We start from the raw sequence: 19390 nt of genomic DNA on the forward strand, positions 1-19390 counted from the left end.
ATTTGATCAAGATCATCCAGGTGTACAGCAAGAGAGTCCTCACACTTAACCTTGGGCACCAGTGCCAAAGACTGTGATTGGTTCTAAAGGACAAAGAAAAAAGCCAATGTGTGGGCCAGTACATGAGTCCATGGGGAATGTACAGCAGACCTGCAGCTAGGAGAAGTATTGTCAATAACCTTCACTTGATCTCCACACATTGGTTCCAAGTTGGGGTTCTATTGGTGATCCTGTTTCAAAGTTCCACTGATATCCCCACAAGGACCATCACAAAATGATTTACCTGGTGGCTCTTTCCAGGAAAACGAAGTCTGTTTTTTTTTATTCATTAAGTTTATTGGCACATTTTAGGCATACAATATGATGATATTCATCATTGGGAATCTGTACCTGTACATGATATATCTTGGTTCTTATTTTTTTCTTCATTCCCCTGCCCTCCCTTCAACCCCTCCACCCTTCTCTATTTACAAAGACTTTGTTTCTGTTTTTTTCCTTTTCTCATATTTATTCAATTTTTATTCACATCTGCTTTTATTTCTCTGATTAGAAGACTATCTTTATTCTATACAGGTGATTTTAATATTATCCTATGCCTTATTAGCATTTCCTTTGTTTATCTCCTATATTTTATTTGAATACCTGAATCTGAATTTGTGTATCTCTTGAGTTTAAATATGAGCCAACTGGAAAATATAAAAATAATTTATTTACAATCTGGAAAAGTTCCCTGAGAAGTCAAAATGTTTCCCCTTTTTTAGGAAAGACATATTATTTGTGCTTCTGCTTGGATTATACATCTGCGTAATACTGAGAAAGAAAGCCTAGTATCTGCTGTAGGCTTGTGTCTCTCCAGACACAGAATGGGCAGTGCATATCCATGTGCCCCAGAGCCCAGGGATGTTTGGATTTTTGAGTAATGTGAAATCCTGTTTTGTAGGAAGGGTAGGAGGACAGAGTTACATCAGTAATCTGTACCCCACTCCGCAACAGGTCTACTCCCTGCTGGACACTGCTTTCCATTCCTGTAGGACCTGGCCAGACCTGAGCTTGTCCAGTGGTAGGAAATAACTGAGATTAATGTAGTCCTTTCCCAGCAACACTTGGTTTTAAAAGGGAACTCTTCAAGATAGTAACATTTTGAAGAGCCAGAAAATAAATGGTGTAGTTGGAGGTCTCCTGGTTGGATATATTGGAGAGGTAGAAAGGGACTGAGAAAAGTTTCATGATATCTCTCAAATTATTCTTCCTAGACATGTGCTTGTCCTTTCTATATGCAAAGCTCATAATAAACATATGGATCTTAGGTCTAGAGTCAATGTTTTAGAGAATAATTAACAATAATTTTACTCCTTCCATTTATTGGAAGATACATTTTTTCACTTACACATTTTTACCTTTATATCTATACCTTATAGGTTTTTGTGAATACCTAAAAAACGGATCTAAACCTAAGAAAATGATCATTTATAAAGTTCAGTCATAAAAAAATACTTCAGTCATGACTACTATTCACATGTTAGTGTATGTGCTGCCGAAGCAAGCACTGCTATCCACATGTTAGAATAGCTACCATTTAAAAGACTGACCCTACTGTTGGCTAAGATGTGAAGAAACTGAAATTCTCATATGTTGCTGGTGGGAATATCTAATAGTACATCCACTTTGGAAAATGGCTTGACCATTTCTTTAAAATTAAGCAAATATTCACATTATGATATAGCCATTCCATCCCTATGCACAAATGTTCACAGAAAAATTGTCCAAAATTCAGAAGCACATGAGGAAGTGAATGGGTTAGCAAGTTGTGATATAGGCATACAATAAAATATCATAAAAATAAATGAATAGTTGATTGTAAAATTTGACATTAAATATATCTAAGTCTGTCAGATAAATCCTTCTACAATAAATAATAAACATAATAAGTGAAGAATAAGCCTTTGATGTAATATGTTTTAAGAAATGTTCAAAGGGAAAGGCAAGAAAGCAAACAACTCTCACAGTCTTAAAAGTAAGAAAATGAACTCACAGATCAATAGGCCAAAAAGATGGGAAGCTTTAAAAAAGGATGTACATAATAAAACAAAATTAATCAGATATCAAGGATGTATCAGGAAAAGAACCTACAGTGTTTCTTTGGTGACCCTTTGTACTGTATATAGCTCCACCTTGAGGAATACAGTAGGAAGTTCTACTTTAACAGAGCCTGATTCATTCATTGATTTATTCATTCAGTATTTATTTAGCACTGTTTAGCACTGTTCTGAATTCATGGAATACAACAATGAACCAAAACCAAAACATTAAAACAAAAAAATCTCTGCCTTCTTAGAGTTTATCTAGAAAAGTAGTTTTGTTTTAAAATAATATATGATTATATGTAAATTAATAATAATTTAAAAGAAGTCTTTGGTATCAAAAATAAAAAAGATCACTGCAAATTTTTTGAATTGGCTTTCACAGGAGCAGTGTGCATAAATCAGGGTTTGTATGGTTTTGCAGCTGATCCTAAAACTTAAAAGAACAGTATAGTGAGGGCCAGGGATTTAGCTCAGTGGTGCCGATGCCTGCCTTGCAAGCACAAGGTCCTGAGTTCAATCCCTGGCAGCAAAAAAATAAAATTAAATTAAAAATTTTTTTTCTAAAAACGAACAGTATAGTGGGTGCTGTTGTACCCTCCCCTCTCCCATTTTCAGGGCCTAGGCACATGCCCCCCTAACTGTCAAGAATATACCCTTCTGGGGGCTCACAGCTTTCCCCTCATCTTGGGCTGATCGAACCTTTATATGAAACATACCTTGAGTTATGGCTGCTCCTCCCTCCAGAAAGATGTTTACCTGGATTAAGGGGGAGGTGCTCTTTTTAGCCAAAAGCATTTTTCAATTTTCATTTCAATCTGTCCTCTAGCCTGGATAAATTCCATTATGATGTTTTCAAGTTCCCTAATTAATTAGTTCCTTCTGTGGTTTCCAGTTGTTCTTAATCCAACCTAGCAAATGTTCATGTCAATATTTATATTTTTTTAATTTCGGAAGCTTTATCTCTTCTTTATCTCTTCATGTTCAGATTCATTTAAGTCCTTCAGCATTTGAGCATATTTATATACTTTGAAGTCTGTATCTATTAATTCCATCATCTATATCATTTCTGAGTCTCCTCTTCTTACTCCTGCTTCTCCTCCTCCTTTTCCTTCTCTTTCTCTTCCTCCTCCTCCTCCTCCTTATTTTTTTTTGGTATTACTGGGAATTAAACCCAGGGCCACTGCATACCCAGCCACCTCTCTCTTGTTTTTCTTTTTATAAATTTTGAGACAGAGTCTCACTAAGTTAATTTGCCCAGTCTGGGCTTAAACTTGCTATCCTCTCCTGCCTCAGTCTTCCAGGGTGCTGGGATTATAGAAGTGTGATTGAGTTTGTTCCTATGGACAGATTTTTTTTCCAACCATATATCCTGTTTTCCTACTTCTGGATATGCATAACAGTTTTGGGTTGGCTTCACGACTACGTTATGAAAGTAATTTTTAGTGCCTATTGAGTGCCTTCAAGTTTGTGTCGTTCTTTAAAGAGTGCTGACCTTTGTTCTTATAGAAATTTAAATTACTTGCAGATCAGCTTGCTCTTTACAAGTCTAAACTATCCCTAAAATTTAAAGGTAGTTTTGCCCTAACACCAAGAAATGATTCCTTCTGGTGTCTATTGAGAATACCTTAGCTGGGTACCAAGAGTCTATACTCTGGTCTCAACTTAATCAACTCTATGCCTTGTTTGTGGTCTGGAAATTGTTCAATCAGACGCTCTCTGGCTATTTCTGATTTGGATCTAACTGAAGTTTAACAGTACGCATGCACAGCTAAGGATATTTTCAAGAATAAAGAGTGCCTTGAATTTATTATTTTGTGTTCTATTTGCTTTAGACCCCCCCTCTCCAGAACCTTACCCCCATCTTCTACTTGCCTTAAAATCCCCACTGTCCTGTATCTTTCCTCAACTCAGAGAGGTCATCATGCTCTTCTTGGGACTCACTCCCTGCATTTTTATTGGGAACATATTCCCAGGAGAAGGCTGAAACAATAGTCAGAGCGCTTTTCAAATGTTTCCCTTTCCTAAGGCATCATTAGTCTGCCTTTCTTTTTTTCCAACATCTGAAAGTAACTATGCATTTTGTTTAGTATTCTAGCCACTTGTGACACAAAGGCAAAGCCAGTCCTTGAGATTACACTGTGATTAGAAACAGGTCCTATATTCCTTCTGATCTCATCTGTGCCTTCAGGATAACATTAGTACAAGCTTACTTCAGTAATCCATATCTCCCATTTTGATAGCATTATTCTTCAAAAACAATGGACCTGATAGCCTAATGTGGAAGATAGCAGAGGGCCTAACTTTATCCCAGTGCTTGAAGAGAGAGAGTAGAGATAAATCCTGGAAACTGAGATGTTTATATCTGTCAGTGTCATAATGTGCTTATTCTCACATTTGCATAGAAATTGGTAATCTTAATTGGTAATTCTCTAGGAATCAAACAAAAAAATAAAGGGCAATATTGCAAGAGAAGAAAGTAGTTACAATCTAATGTCAAAATTATTCAAACCTGAGCTATCCTAAAGTTAGCCAAGTGTTTGGAAGTTGGGATCTATCAGGACTTTATTATGTTGAAACACATTTTAGAATCTTCTCAAAGGAATGGATGGAGTAAAGACATAGGATGTCATATCATGCATGTAAGAGCTCCTATGTTCCACATTCAATAACCTTGTGGGTGATGTTCAAGGGTTGCTACAAACACCACCACTCAAAATCAAGCAAGCAGTAAGTCTTATGGTTTCTAGTGCTGCAAGATTTCTTTTGAGGTCGATAAAAAATGTTCTAAAGTTAGGCTATGGTTATGTTGCATAACTCTCTATATACTGTATTCTAAATACACTAGCTGGAAATTTTAATAGGTCAATTTTGCTGTATATAAACTATCTCAATGGAGCTTTTTTTAAAAAAAAGGTAAAACTTATTTTATTCAAAATAACTTGTATGATTTCTGTCACTTAATGGGATCATGACTTATATAATAATTGCATTTTTCCTACTTTTCTTTTTTTGAATAATGAAGTGTATGATAAATAATTATTCATAGTGATTATGTTCAATATTTTGAAAGGATGAAACCAACAGTAAACTAGGGCCGTCAGCAGACAGCAAGTGAAACCAAGCCAATGTTCAAGTTGTTCTCAGGAGCCTTCCTTGGAGATAGGAAAGGTAGATGAGATGAAGCCTGAGATACTAGTGACCTCTTTTAAGATTAGGGCTCTGCGTACAACTTGTTTGATAAAAGATGCTCATTGATTGGAAAAGAATGTTTGAAAACTACTACTAACTAAGCTGAAGTCAACAAGTTTTATGCAAAGGAGAACTCATATCTCGAAGTGAGGAACGTATGATTCTTTTGTCATAAGTGTAAATGAGTCTCTTCCTGTTGTCATGTTTGTCCCTGGCACTGGACTTGATACAATGTATTTAATTAAATGTTATATCTTATCAACAATTCTGGTCAAGATGCTCACGCCTATGGAATTAGCTACCTCAGGAAGCTGAGGCAGGAGGATTGCTTGAGTCCAGGAGTTCTAGGCTAGCCTGGGCAACATAACAAGATGCTTTCTCAAAAACAAACAAACAAACAAAAAGCAAAACAACAACAACAAAAACAAAGTCAAATCTGGTTAAATTAGTCTAAAATAGTGACTTCAATTTTCCTTTGATTTTTCCGTAAGGATTTTGTATGGTTTATGTCATATACTATGACATTTACTAAGAGCAAATCCACATACCACAGCAACAATCTGATAGAACTGGGATGACCACCAACAAGATCTTGTCACCTTCCTCTTCAAGAGTATCTCAGTGCCCTAACTTGTTAAATGAAGAATTTTACCCCACTATCCTTGGAGTCCTACCTTATGTTAAACATTTATTTATATGTCATATAAAAGTGAGCTAAATTTACAACACATACAGTATTCCTAGTTTATTCTGATGCATGAACCCTCATCTGTAAATGCTAGGCTAAAACTTAATAGAACATCTGTTATTCCAACTCTTCTAGTCTTATGTCCTTAGCTTTTATTCCTTTTATTAGCAGACTAAACAACCAGTTTCTGGAAAAGATGTCTCACACAGGTGATAGATTAGTCAAGGATTGATTTTCTCCTTCTTAAATCTTCAGTTCCAAAATGCAATCCTTCTGGTCAGTTCAGGGCTTGAGAGTTTACCTAAACTTACCTAAGGTGGATTTCTTGGGCTTCATAAATTCAAGTTAGTAGTTTTAATTATGCATTTACTTACCATATTTACTATGACACAAGACTCTAAAAGAAACTCTAAGGATTATTATCTTTATTTCTGAAGAAATGTTCTGCCATCATGGCTAAAGAACAGAGAATTAGGAGGCACAGAGACTTAGTTTTGAACTTTGGCTCTAGTATTGATCACTCAAGGAACTTTAGGAAAAATAACTAACCTTTTTGAGTCTTAGTTTATGCCTTTGTAAATAGCTCACAAAAAATGAGGTTATATATCTGTTGAAAATGTTGAACACACTGCTTGTCATTTAGTAAGTACTCAAAAACAATTCTGTGCTGTAGCTTAGATCTTCAAGGTCCCCCAAATGCCCATATGTTGAAGGCTCTGTCACCATCCTGTAGCATATTAAGAGGTGGTGAAAATTTTAGGAGGTAGGCCCTAGTGGAAGGAAGTTAGATTATTAAGTTGTGCTCTTAAAGGGAATACTTAGACCCCAGCCCCTCCTTTTACTCTCCCTTTTTGCTTCCTGGCCACCATCAGGTGAGGAGTTTTGCTCCACTGTGCACTTCTCACCATAACATACTACCCAACCATGGGCCCCAAAGCAACCAATTGAGCATGGACTGAAACCTCTTAAAACTGTTAGACAAAATGAGCTAGGAGATAGAACAAAGACAAATATACAACAGAAAACCACTGGGCAAAAAATTGAGAAATTAGATTAAGGAAAACAATGTCAATATTAGAACCCCAACAGATAAAGGTCATTCTACCCCCCAAAGACCCCCAAGCATGTGCAAAACCAAAAGAATAGTACATACCTCAGCCTGAATCTAACCTCATTTGAATTGCAGTTTTGACTTGCCATCCATGGGCTTTGGATGCCACAACACTTTCTCTAAAAACCTTGCATGGTTAAAAACTCCCTCTCCTGACAAGTGTGCCAAGTCAGGTATCACATTGGCCCATTGCTTCCATCAATCCCCAACTGTGGATCCTTCCATAATCCTAGAGTCTTAAGAGACTCAATGCCTGCACCTGTTTGAGCTGCAAGCTCTTCTCACTGTACCATTCCCACCCTATAGAATGTACTTTTATTTCTTATAATTTTAATAAATCTTACTCATGTTACTTCTGAGTGTCCTGCTTAATTCTTTATTTGAGGTACTAAGAATCTAGAAACAACTCCACCAAGACTCTCCATCAGATGACAGATAAACCTTTCCTTTTATTAAGTGGACTTATTTCAGGTATTTGTCACAAGAATGGAAATATGAGTAACACAGTCTGTTATTGTTACTTTATTTTTCATTACAGATCATTATCAACTGAATTATTCAAGTGGGTCATTATTTTCCCAAATGCCGATTAGATAGAAAAACATTTAATATTAACTCTGCTGTTTAAATAAAAGTACTCCTCATTTTAGTGAGTGATTTTCTGACTTCTATCCCAGTAATATGTTTGTCAAATCTGAACCAAAGAGTATGATTTTCTTTAAAACTCAGAACTATTCCAAGATTAGGAACAGGCTGAGCTTCACTAGGAATAACTCCATATTCCTTAAATATTCTGAAATGATTTTTGGCTTGAGCTGAATAATGCAAACTGTACCAAGGCTGTGGCACAGGGGGACAAACTATCAAGGACTAGTGTCACAAAAAAAAAGAGTGGGCAGGAATGTATCTGTACTTCTCTGCACAGATTGACATCCTCATTGTTGATGAATGTTAACAAGAAAGTGGTGTTGGATGTTTCTCTTCAGGTGGAATAATTTGTCTTGTAATCTATTCCTTATAAATTCCCCAACATCAGAATACCCATGTGACACCTTTCTGCTATAATATGGGTCCTGAATGTCCCTCAAAGTTCCATCTGTCAAGGGGTTGGTCCCCAGGGCAGCACTATTGGGAGACAGAGATCCTTTAAGACATAGGTTGTACACAAACACATGGAAACTGAATAACACCCTCCTGAACAACCAATGGGTCACAGAGAAAATTAAAAAAGAAATTAAACAGTTTCTACAAGTAAATGATAATGCCAATACAACACACAGAAATCTATGGGACACAATGAAAGCAGTTATATGAGGGAAATTCAAACCAGTGAATGCCCATATTAGGAAAACAGAGAGAACTCAAATAAATAACTTAATGCAGAACCTCAAGCTCCTAGAAAAAGAAGAGCATAACAAATCCAAAGCTCATACAAGAGAGGAAATTATAAAGATCAGAGCAGAAAGCAATGCAGTGGAGACTAAGAGAATGATACAAAAAAATCAATGAATCAAAGAGTTAGTTTTTCGAAAGAATAAACCTTAAGCCAACCTTATCAAAAAAAGGAAACAAAAGGCACAAATCCATGCAATTAAGAATGAAAAAGGTGAAGTCACAACAGACCTAACAGAAATCTAGAGGATCATCAATACTTACTTCAAGAAACTGTGCTCTAATAAAATGGAAAAAATGGACAGATTCCTAGACACATATGAATTGCCAAAGTTAAATGAAGAAGATATGGAAATTCTAAACACCTCAATTACAATGAGTGAAATTGAAAAATGTAATGAAATCTTTACCAACAAAGAAAAGTCCAGGACCTGATGGCTTCACTGCTGAATTCTAAAAGACATTTAAAGAAGAACTATCGCCATAACTCTTTAAACTCATCAAGGAAATTGAAAGGGAAGCAAGGCTTCCAAATTCATTCATTCATTGGAAGCAAGTGTTACTTTGATTCCAAAACCAGGGAACGATCCAACCCCAAAAGGGAACTACAGGTCAATCTCCCTAATGAACATAGATGCAAAAATCCTCAACAAGATACTGGCAAACAGAATACAGAGGGTCATCAAGCAGATCATACACCCAGACCAAGTAAGATTTATCCCAGGGATGCAAGGATGGTTCAATATTTGTAAATCAATAAATGTAATACACTATACTAACAGAATCAAGGACAAAAACCATATGATCATCTCAATAGATGCAGAAAAGGCATTCGACAAAATCCAACACCCATTCATGATAAAAACCCTACAGAAAATTGGAATAGATGGTCTTTATCTCAACCTGATTAAGGCTATCTATGAAAAACCAACCATCAACATCATACCAAATGGTCAAAAACTGAAAACTTTCATGCTAAAATCAGGAACAGGACAAGGATGTCCACTATCACCACTCCTGTTGAATATAGTTCTGGAAATATTAGCCGCAACAACTAGAAAAGAGAAAGAAATAAAAGGAATAAAGATAGGAAAGGAAGACATGAAACTGTCATTATTTGCTGATGATATGATACTTTACATAGAAGACCCAAAAAACTCAGCCAAAAGACTTCTAGACTTAATTGACAGATTCAGTAGAGTAGCTGGATACAAGGTCAACACTCAAAAAACAATAGCCTTCTTGTACACAAATAACAGAATCACTGAGAGAGAAATTAAGCAAACAATTCCGTTACAATTGCATCCAAAAAATGAAATATCTAGGAATCAATCTAACAAAGGAAGCAAAAGATCTGTACACTGAAAACTATAGCACTCTGAAAAAAGTGATTGAAGAGGACATAAGAAAATCGAAAGACATTCGGTGCTCCTGGGTAGGAAGAACCAATATACTGAAAATGACCATACTTCCAAAACTACTATATAGATTTAATGCAATCCCAATTGAAATTCCAACAATATAATTCACAGAACTAGAGAAAACAATCCAAAAATTCATTTGGAACTGGAAGAGACCTAGAATAGCAAAAGCAATTCTAGGCAACAGAGACATGGCAGGGGTATTACAACCCCCAACTTGAAACTATACTACAAAGCTACTGTGATAAAAACAGCATGGTATCAGCAAAATAATAGACCTGAAGATCAGTGGAATAGATTAGAAGATGCAGAAACAACTCCAGACATACTCAGCCACCTCATCTTTGACAAAGGAGCCAACCACCCTCATTGGAGGAAAGATAGCCTATTTAATAAATGGTGTTGGAAAAACTGGATTTCAACCTGCCAAAGATTAAAACTAGACCCATACCTATCACCATGCACTAAACTAAGATCAAAGTGGATTAAAGATCTAAATTTTAAAACAGAAACACTAAACTTGCTGGAAGATAAGTTAGGTAGAACTCTTGAAGACATTGGCATATGTAAAGACTTTATGAACAAAACATCAGTAGCATGGGAACTAGCATAAAGAATCAATAACTGGGATCTCATCTTATTAAAAAGCTTCTGTACTGCAAAAAAACACCCCACCAACAGAGCTAATAGGCAACCTACAATGTTGGAAAAAAAATTTAGGAGCTATACCTCAGACAAAGGACTAGTATCTCAAATATATAAAGAACTGAAAAAAATCAGACCCCCTAAATTGAAAGACCCAATTCAAAAACGGGCATCTGAAATGAACAGACATTTCTCAGAACAAGAAGTAAAAGCATCAAGTAAATATATGAAAAAATGTTCAACATCACTGGTCATTAAAGAGATGCAGATGAAAACATCACTGAGATTCCACCTCACCCCAGAAAGAATAGCTGCTATCAAGAAATCAACCAATAACAAATGCTGGCAGGGGTGTGGGGAGAAAGGAATACTTCTCCATTGCTGGTGGGAGTGCAGGCTGGTACGACCACTGTGAAAATCAGTATTGAGGTTCCTCAAAGAACTAGGACTAGAGGTCCCATTTGACCCAGGTATTCCCCTGCTGGGTATCTTCCCAAAAGAATTAAAAGAATCATACCACAGCAATATATGTCCACCCATGTTTATAGTGGCACGGTTTGTAATAGCTAAAGCTTGGAAACAGCCCAAGGGCCCATCAACTGGAAACTGGATGAAGAAGATGTAGTTTTTTTTATAAAATGGAGTACTACTCAGCCATAAAGAATGAGAAACTAGAGTCATATAAATATAGCTAAGTGGATGCATATAGAGACCATACTCTTGAGTGAAATAAATAGGACACACATGTGTAAATACTGAATAGTTTTAGTGTGAGAAACTCAAAGTAAAAATAAGGGTCAAAATGATTAAAATGAATAATTGATAATTTGAAATAGGAAGAAAAGTCCAAAGGTGTTGCGGTGGTGGGAGGGGAAGGGGAAAGGAAAGAAGAGAAAGGAAAAATTATAAGAAAAGAAAAAAAATAGAAATGAAGTCTATGTAAATAGGGAAGGGTGGAGGGGGTGAAGGGCGCACAGGTAATGGGGAAAAAATAAGAATCATGTTCAGGTACAAACACCCAATGACAAATGTAAATGCATTGTATGCCTAAAATGCACCAATAAAAGAACTTAAGAATTAAAAAAAAAAGCCATAGGGTGTAACGGAGCTCTTTATGCCTTTGGTGGTGTGCCCTTACAGGGTTCTGTGTAACCCAGCTTCTTTTTTCACTCTGTGTTGTTTCCTGCTCGTGAAATGAGCAGTTTTGCTCCTTTATGTGCTTCCAAAGCAATGGGGCCAAGCAATCATGGCTGGTACATCCAAAACTGTGAGCCAAATTAAACTTTTTCCCTTTTAAAATCAATTATTTTAGGTGTTTGTTAAATGATAGAAAGCTGACTAGCACACTTTCCAGCACAGCACTTCTCTACAGAGTCCAGCAAGAACACTGAACATTAATTAAATATTCTACCACCAGGTCTTACTTAGGGACTGGTACATGGAGACAGTGCAGCAAATCCTGAATTACAGTGTCATTTTGGAGCAATGGTGTATCTTGTTCAGTTTCCCAGCCATACCTGAGGTACATACATATGCAGTTCCATTAGCCACAGTGAATGACTTTCTATTTTAATTATTCTCAACTCAATAAAGGAAGTGGAAAGAAGGTAGACATGCTGCTTAGCTCTACTGAAAGTCTTTGGGTGCTGTTGTGTTGTGTGTGTTTTGAATATCCATAATATCTCTAGACCTTACCAGGTTACTGACAAATAATATTGTATTTTATCAATATCCAAATGTCCACTCTTGCTTGCTTTTGCTCATGCAGAACTGGAGCTTTTCAAAGTCCACCCTACTCCCAGCCCCTGCCTACCCAGTGTTCCTGAGAATGATCAAGATGTTCCTTTTGAGTTCCCACAGAATCCAAGAACTATCCCTTACTACAAACTTTCTCACGCTGGGTCCCTGCTGCCTGTGAGTATTTTTATTACCACAGCAGGCAAGCCACCTTAATGCCAAAAATAAAGGACTGATTCCAGAAACTCCCATAGCCTTTGACCTTGGGGATGTCAAAGCAAATCTGAGCTTAATTCTGATGGAGATAATGTGCAGCAAGCTGTCACTCATATCCTATATCACAGCTGCTCATGTCCAGCACCACAGGGCCTCAGGAAGACAGGGCCTCAGCAAAACAGCTCTGTCAGCCTCTGTGTGGAATCCTCTCTGTCCTGCCTGTGCAGCTTGGGGACAAATGTCTTTCTATGTTTTTCATTGTCATCTTCATTACTTAGCACACCAAAAATAAGCAAGCATGTCTTTCACTTCTACACAAATACCAAAATCCACTGTATATCATTTCGGGCAAATAACTGCTAAAAAGCTATAAATTCCAGTAGCCAAACACTATGTCCTCCCCGGGACCTAACTGGCATCCTTCCATTCATGTGAAGACAACAGGAAGCTTGCTTTATTCATTAGCTGATGCAGTGATACCTTTGATTCACAGACATACACTCTGAACCTGGTTCTTCCTAACTGTTCAACCTAAATTCACTTTGTTATGGTTATGAGGTTAGTAATTGAGAAATGAATTCTGGTTCCAGTTCCTCCTTAGATCATTGACCTTGAAGTATACAGTTAACTGATTAGGGCCTGTTTCCCATCTATAAAATAAGGTAATCAATCCACTCAGTTTCTAAAATGCCTCCTTGGCCTAATACTGCATGAGGTTTGGTGCAAATCAACAGAGCACTCTCTACTATGGTGGCTTTTAGTGATGGTGGCAGAGGTTTTGGTTTTCTCTGTAATAACATGTGGCACTATATTTAGAGCATCTGTTATCGCCCTATTTCTAAACCTGTTCCTTTCATATACAACTCTAGTGTAGCCTGTGAGGAACACTAAGTCTTAGGCAGTTTGTTAAAAATTGTTATTTTCTTGGACCGGAGATTTAGCTCAGTGGTGCCTGCTTCACAAGTGCAAGTCCCGAGTTTGATCCCTGGTACCAAATATATATATATATATATTATTTTCTCAAGTAGTGTTGAATTTGAAGAATGAACACAATATCCCTGGCAAGAACAAAATCAGTATGAAGTATCTGTCTGAATATACACTCTTGGGCCTGCCCTGAATGCATCTGTCTCCTGGCTTCTCATCACTGTCAATATCAAGGTGCTTACTGTATCAGGTAGGTGAACTTAATTAACAGGGCAACCAAAATTGTTGATATGGTTCTCTCGTGTTAACAATCGTAGTACTTTACTTTGGAGTTTGATTCCAACAGCCTCAGCATTTTGGATCACAGTTTGACAGTGCCAAGACCTTGAGACAAAGGTTGTTTACACTCTCTCACACGTCTGGGTGCAGATAACATTGTTCACAGAACTTTCCTGGGAAACAAAAGAAGGATGAGGCACTTCAGTACTGCTGATGACACCAACATGTAGGAAAACATAAATTATGTGATATCCATGCATAACATTTTTTTGAAAATCTTGAAAAGATAATATCGATAAATATGATTTATGATATATATGACACATACAGTTTATATATATAAATCAAGGCCTACAATTTGTAATCTGAAGTTTTTATTGAAGTATTTTAAATGCCTACATTGAAGCATTTTTGCTATTTTATATACTCTACCTTTTCAAATAATACTGTTAAATTAATATAATATCTTATAGTTTTCAGAGCACTGATATGTGAACATTATGGTATTTAATTCTCTCAGAAAGCCTTCTATGAAGGTGCTATCTAGATGCTTTGGCAAGGAATCTGAATCTTGGAGAGGATAAATGACATGTCCAAAGCCACATACCAACCAAATGGCAGGGTTAGAAAGCCACATCCGCGGATGCTGCATGTAGTGTTCTTCCTAATGAACGGTTTATTTATTGGCCATTCATTGAACTATTTATTTATCTGTCATTGTATTGTCTATTGTCATTATAAGAAAGAATAAAATCATTCTTAATCCTCTCTTCTAATGTTTCAAGGAACAAAATGTACTCTTCATTGAAGAAAGAATATCTCACCCCAGAAAGAATGGCTGCTATCAAGAAATCAGCCAACAGCAAGTGCTGGCAAGGCTGTGGGGAGAAAGGAACCTTTCTCCACTGTTGGTGGGAGTGCAGACTGGTGCAACTACTGTGGAAATCAGTGTGGAGATTCCTTAAAAAATTAGAATTAGAGGTCTCATTTGACCCAGCCACTCCCCTGCTGGGTATCTTCCTGAAAGAATTAAAGGCATTGTACCACAGCCATGTATGTGCACCCATGTTTATAGTGACATAGTTTGTAATTGGTGAATTTTGGAAACAACCCAAATGCCCATCAACCGATGAATGGATAAAAAAGATGTGGTCTTTCTATACAATGAAGTACTTCTCAGCCATAAAGAAAAATAAACCTGGGACATTTATAGCTAAATGGATGCAACTTGATACTATACTCTTAAGTGAAATAAATTGGACACATGAGCAAATATTGCATTGTCTCTCTGGTGTGGGAAACTGAAAGGATAAATAAGGACCAAAATGTATAATAGATAATAGGAAATAGGAAGAAATTTCCTATTCAAAAGGAAAGGGAAACTGTGAAGGAGGGAGGGAGGAAAGGAAAGGAAAAGAAAAAATGAGAAAAGAAGGAAAAAAATAGAAACAAAACTTTTGTAAACAAGGGGGAAGGAAGGTTAAAAGGAGGGATGGGGATTGGGAGAAAAAGGGGGCCAAGATATTCCATGTTTACTTCCATATAAATCTTGCATATTTCCTTTGACTTATTTTATATTATGTCCAAAATTACCATCTTATTAATTTTGGTGCAGATTGGATTTGGGAAGAGGAGAATCACTGACACTCTTTGCTCTACTTTTCCCTGAAGGACAGCAGAAGGGACTCAAATATGTATACATTCTGAAATTAAGTCAATTAGATTTTAATCTCAACATTACTACATTTTTCTAATTTTCTATTCCTAGAAAAGTCAATGTCTGAATCTCAGTTTGCTCATCAGTTAAATGAACTAATAAATCTTACCTCACAGGTTTATTGAGGGTTGGGTAAATAATACAAGAAAATATGGGAATGTGGTGACAATTCAAGTGTCATTTCTTACTTATGTTAACTCATCCACACACCAAAAAGACAGCCTTTCTGTTTCTTATCCCTAGTTCAAACTTCTTTCTCATGCTCTTGTTTGGTGTTGATTTAGTGAAACAGTGAGAGGTTAATTCTGGTAGACAGTGGAGGATTGGCAACAACCCTCAGTCAAGTTGAAACTTTTATTGCACAAATACATGTTTGTTTTGGTTCATGCATGAGTTAAAGAATTATTTATTCTCTTTAGTTTTTTAGTTCCTCAGTTCACACACATTTTACAATTTTTACGATGATTCATTTATCTGTCAATGTTTACCCTCAAGGCCTATTAGGTAAGAGAACAATGGCATTTATATTTATGGTTTTGAAATAAATTGCTGATGTGATTTTTATATTAGGGTTTTGCAATAGCTGAGAAAATATTGAGAAACGGCTCACTAACCACCACCATCTTCCCATCCACCAGCTTTCTTTGGATGGTGGCTTCTTTGCCATCCCAGTCCTGAACTTGAACCAAGGAGTCATTGTCTAAGGTTATGGTGCTCTGGAAAACAGACAGGACCTCATTCAGATCGGGTCACCACATTCGAACACTAATATTTCATCAGGTGCCAAATTCTTTTCAGCTATAATGATGCTCTCAGGTAGTTCCGGGATGGTATTTATATCCTGTTTATTTTAAGACTTTTTCAGCAGACAATTTGTTGGCAAGTTCTTCCAGGAAAATGAGTTTTACAACAGTAAAAACATAATAACTTGAAGGTAAGTGAAACTTTCTTTTTTATATTTTGTCAAATAGGGAAGGTATTATGTTTTTGCTAAAGAACCACAAGTAAATTTCAACTTTAAAAATATACATGAGGCCAATTCAAACTCTTGTTAAAGCCTAAGAAGAAATGTCCCCTCTTGTCTTCTTACTCGAATCATATTTTTTGTTACAGTAAGATATTTTTTAAACCTGGCACAGACATCTTTTTAAAACACCTTTGGTCAGAATTCTTTCATCTTACTTTGTACATGAATTTGAGGTCTCATGTTTATTTAGTAACGATCTTTTCACGTGATATACTGTAATAGTTCCATTTTTAGGATTTTGCCCGCCATTGAGATCAACAATCCCCTATTTATTTCATTCATTCAAACACTGGGTGTTTATAGAACACCTATTAGGTATTTTATAAGCACTGGATTCTGTGGAACAAAGAAGAAATATTGTCTTTGAGGTATTTACATTCTGAGGTAAGGAAACAAGTGATAAATAATAAACAAATCAGAAATAAAATGCTACTATAAGTAAATCAATATATTGGAATTGGAGCCCACGAGATGGGAATGAAAACTGTATGTGTCACTTTCAAGCTGAGAATAAAAAGTTCAGTCTCTCCCCCATCTCTCTATCTCTGTCTCTGTCTCTCTGTCTCTGCCTCCCCCATTCTGTCTTGTTGTCCCCCGGAGACTGCAAATTCTAGGTGATACAGTTACAAGGTAGCTAAAACTTCTTTGGCCTGGTCCCTGAGAGATTAAGAGGGACAGAAATCCTATCCATCCTCCTATAAGCACAGAGACTCGCTCCACTCCACCCCCAACATTGCCCATGTACTGAGTTAGAAATAATTCCCCATTGTCTTAAGCCACTGAGAGCTTGTGACTCATCTGTTACAGAGGCATAACATTGCCTATACCAGCTGACACAGATTTTATCCATTGTGTTTCTGGGTGTTGGAAGAGAGAGCTTTTGTTTCTGAGCGGACTAAATATTAATCTAATGATTCTAAGTTATTCTCAAAATGTGGCCTGCTAAGTATGAGAATCAAAATTTTTAAAAATGCAATTTTCAGGTGCCCACCCGACTTCAGTGCCCCTGGGTATGGGACTGAGCAGTAAGCACTTTCCACAGGCCTCCCAGGAGATTTCACTGTATGTTAATGCTCAATATCTTCAGATTTACATTTGAGCCAGAAGTGTTTAGTACTGTTGCTAACTTGGTATAATTTCTAATTCGCCCTTATCAAAGTTACCCGAAAGACAGTTGTATACCTCACCTTGGTTTTATGGCCACCTGGTGTGGCTTCTTCAAACTCTTCACCAAGTTTAAATGAAATCTCATTATTTTTAAAGATGCTCTTGGTTTTTACGGTGATCATATCTCCATCTGTACTAATGGTCACAGTGGGTTTTGCCAGGCAGCCCAGTTTCCTACTGGCTCTTCTTATTCCTACAAACCAGATGAATGGACAAAGAGAAGAACTTTTGTGCTTTGTATAATTATTTGCTATGGAGGAGATTTGTTACACAGATTTAATGCTGCATGAATTCAAATATCTAAAGCTAGTAGTTGAACCATTACATAGTAAAATTGATTATTTTTGATAGAAAAAGTGTCCAGTGGCTGTCTTTTTTCTCTAGTCTAGTAGTTATTAATCTTATAGATTTGTAGACTCCTTTAAAAACTTGATTAAAGCTATAAATCGTTTCTCTATTTTGAAAGTATACCCTTTTCACATGCAAATAAAATATTTGGTATAGATTCTTCCAGATATTTAGCTTTTCATTTACATTCTTGTATGTAATCATATATATATATATGTGTGTGTGTGTGTGTGTGTGTGTGTGTGATTTGTTTTACCTATTGTGTACTTTTTATTGTGATAAAATACACCTACCACCAATTTGCCAGTTTCACATTTTAAGTGTATAACTCAGTGGCATTAAGTACTTTATAGTGTTGTGCAACCATCCCCTCCATATATAAGGTTTTCAAAAATATAAGTATTATATTGCATTATTATTTTCTAACTTTCTTTTTCTCTTAATTTGTATGTCTTGGAAACTTTCCATGTCAGCTCACAGATAGGTATTTTTCATAGTTGAATATATATTATATATGTATATAAATTTATTTTCTTGCCCCCACTGATAATAAATTTGTTTCTAGTTTTGTTTTTACAATTAATTTTGTAGTGAACATCCTTCCACATACAGCTTTGTGCAATATATGTAGAAATGTTTTCAATAGAAATAGCATCCCATACATGGCAATGCCTAAGATAAATTTCTAAGAGAAGATATAGCACTGGAGAAATACTATAATGTGGTTCATGGAATTCATGATGTAAAACCTGATCACAAGATGTGAAGTGTCCTTGGAACCTATGAATGTTACTCATTATGCCAAAGGGAACTTGGCAAATGCAGTTAATCTAAGGATCTTGAAAGGAAGAGATTACCCTAAATTATTGGACTGAAGCCTACTGTATGTAATCACAAGTTTCCTTATAAAAGAAGGGAAATGGTATGTTAGATAACAGAAGAAAAGAAGACAATAAGAATGGGAGCCAAGACTGAAGCATTATGGCCACACACCAAGGAAAACCAGCAGCTACCAGAAGCTAGGAAAGAAGATGTATTTTGAATATTTTGTAGAGATTAGAGAAAATATTTATAAAATAATCATTTTAAAACAATCGTGTCTCTTTGTTTCATTTATTCAAATTGCTGTTTAGTAAATGATATATGCATATTTTGTTTATATAAATCCACTGTAAATTGCACAAAAGATTATGTCAATTTCAACCTAGTTTTGTACAGAACTAACCTTGGGTGGTAAATGAATATTTATGTTTTTCTATGTGAAAAACTAGGGAATCAAAAATTCATATCTTATTTTATACAAAGTAAGTTATGTGCCTTCAGAACTCCCATTAATACTGCATATGATATGCAGACAAACGTGGCTTACCTAGCTCTTTCATATATTTTTCAAAATTTTCACAAGAAATGGATTTCCATGTTCCTTGGAGTTGATCCACCAT

At 36.2% G+C, this 19390-nt stretch overlaps 1 protein-coding gene across 1 annotated transcript; it reads right to left on the reverse strand.

The window, feature by feature from the left end:
- Positions 1-13811: 13811 nt before the first annotated feature.
- Positions 13812-19390, reverse strand: Fabp12 (fatty acid binding protein 12). The gene is made up of 4 exons (XM_004842001.3): positions 19318-19390; positions 17621-17793; positions 16021-16122; positions 13812-13862 (listed from the first exon to the last, which is right to left on the reverse strand). The coding sequence occupies exons 1-4, from the start codon at positions 19388-19390 to the stop codon at positions 13812-13814; spliced, it is 399 nt and encodes a 132-aa protein (XP_004842058.1).

This window comes from Heterocephalus glaber, unplaced genomic scaffold (assembly GCF_053883595.1).
Source record: "Heterocephalus glaber isolate CG9 unplaced genomic scaffold, H.glaber_assembly_v1.0 deba00001553, whole genome shotgun sequence".
Classification (NCBI taxonomy): domain Eukaryota; kingdom Metazoa; phylum Chordata; class Mammalia; order Rodentia; family Bathyergidae; genus Heterocephalus; species Heterocephalus glaber.

Coding starts and splice junctions, on each gene's coding strand:
- Fabp12 (XM_004842001.3), bottom strand. CDS start 19,390: ATGGTGGATCAACTCCAAGGAACATGGAAATCCATTTCTTGTGAAAAT. Junction 16,123..17,620: donor CAGGTGGCCATAAAACCAAG/GTGAGGTATACA, acceptor TCTGTTTTCCAG/AGCACCATAACCTTAGACAA. Junction 13,863..16,020: donor TGGATGGGAAGATGGTGGTG/GTTAGTGAGCCG, acceptor TTTGTTTCCCAG/GAAAGTTCTGTGAACAATGT.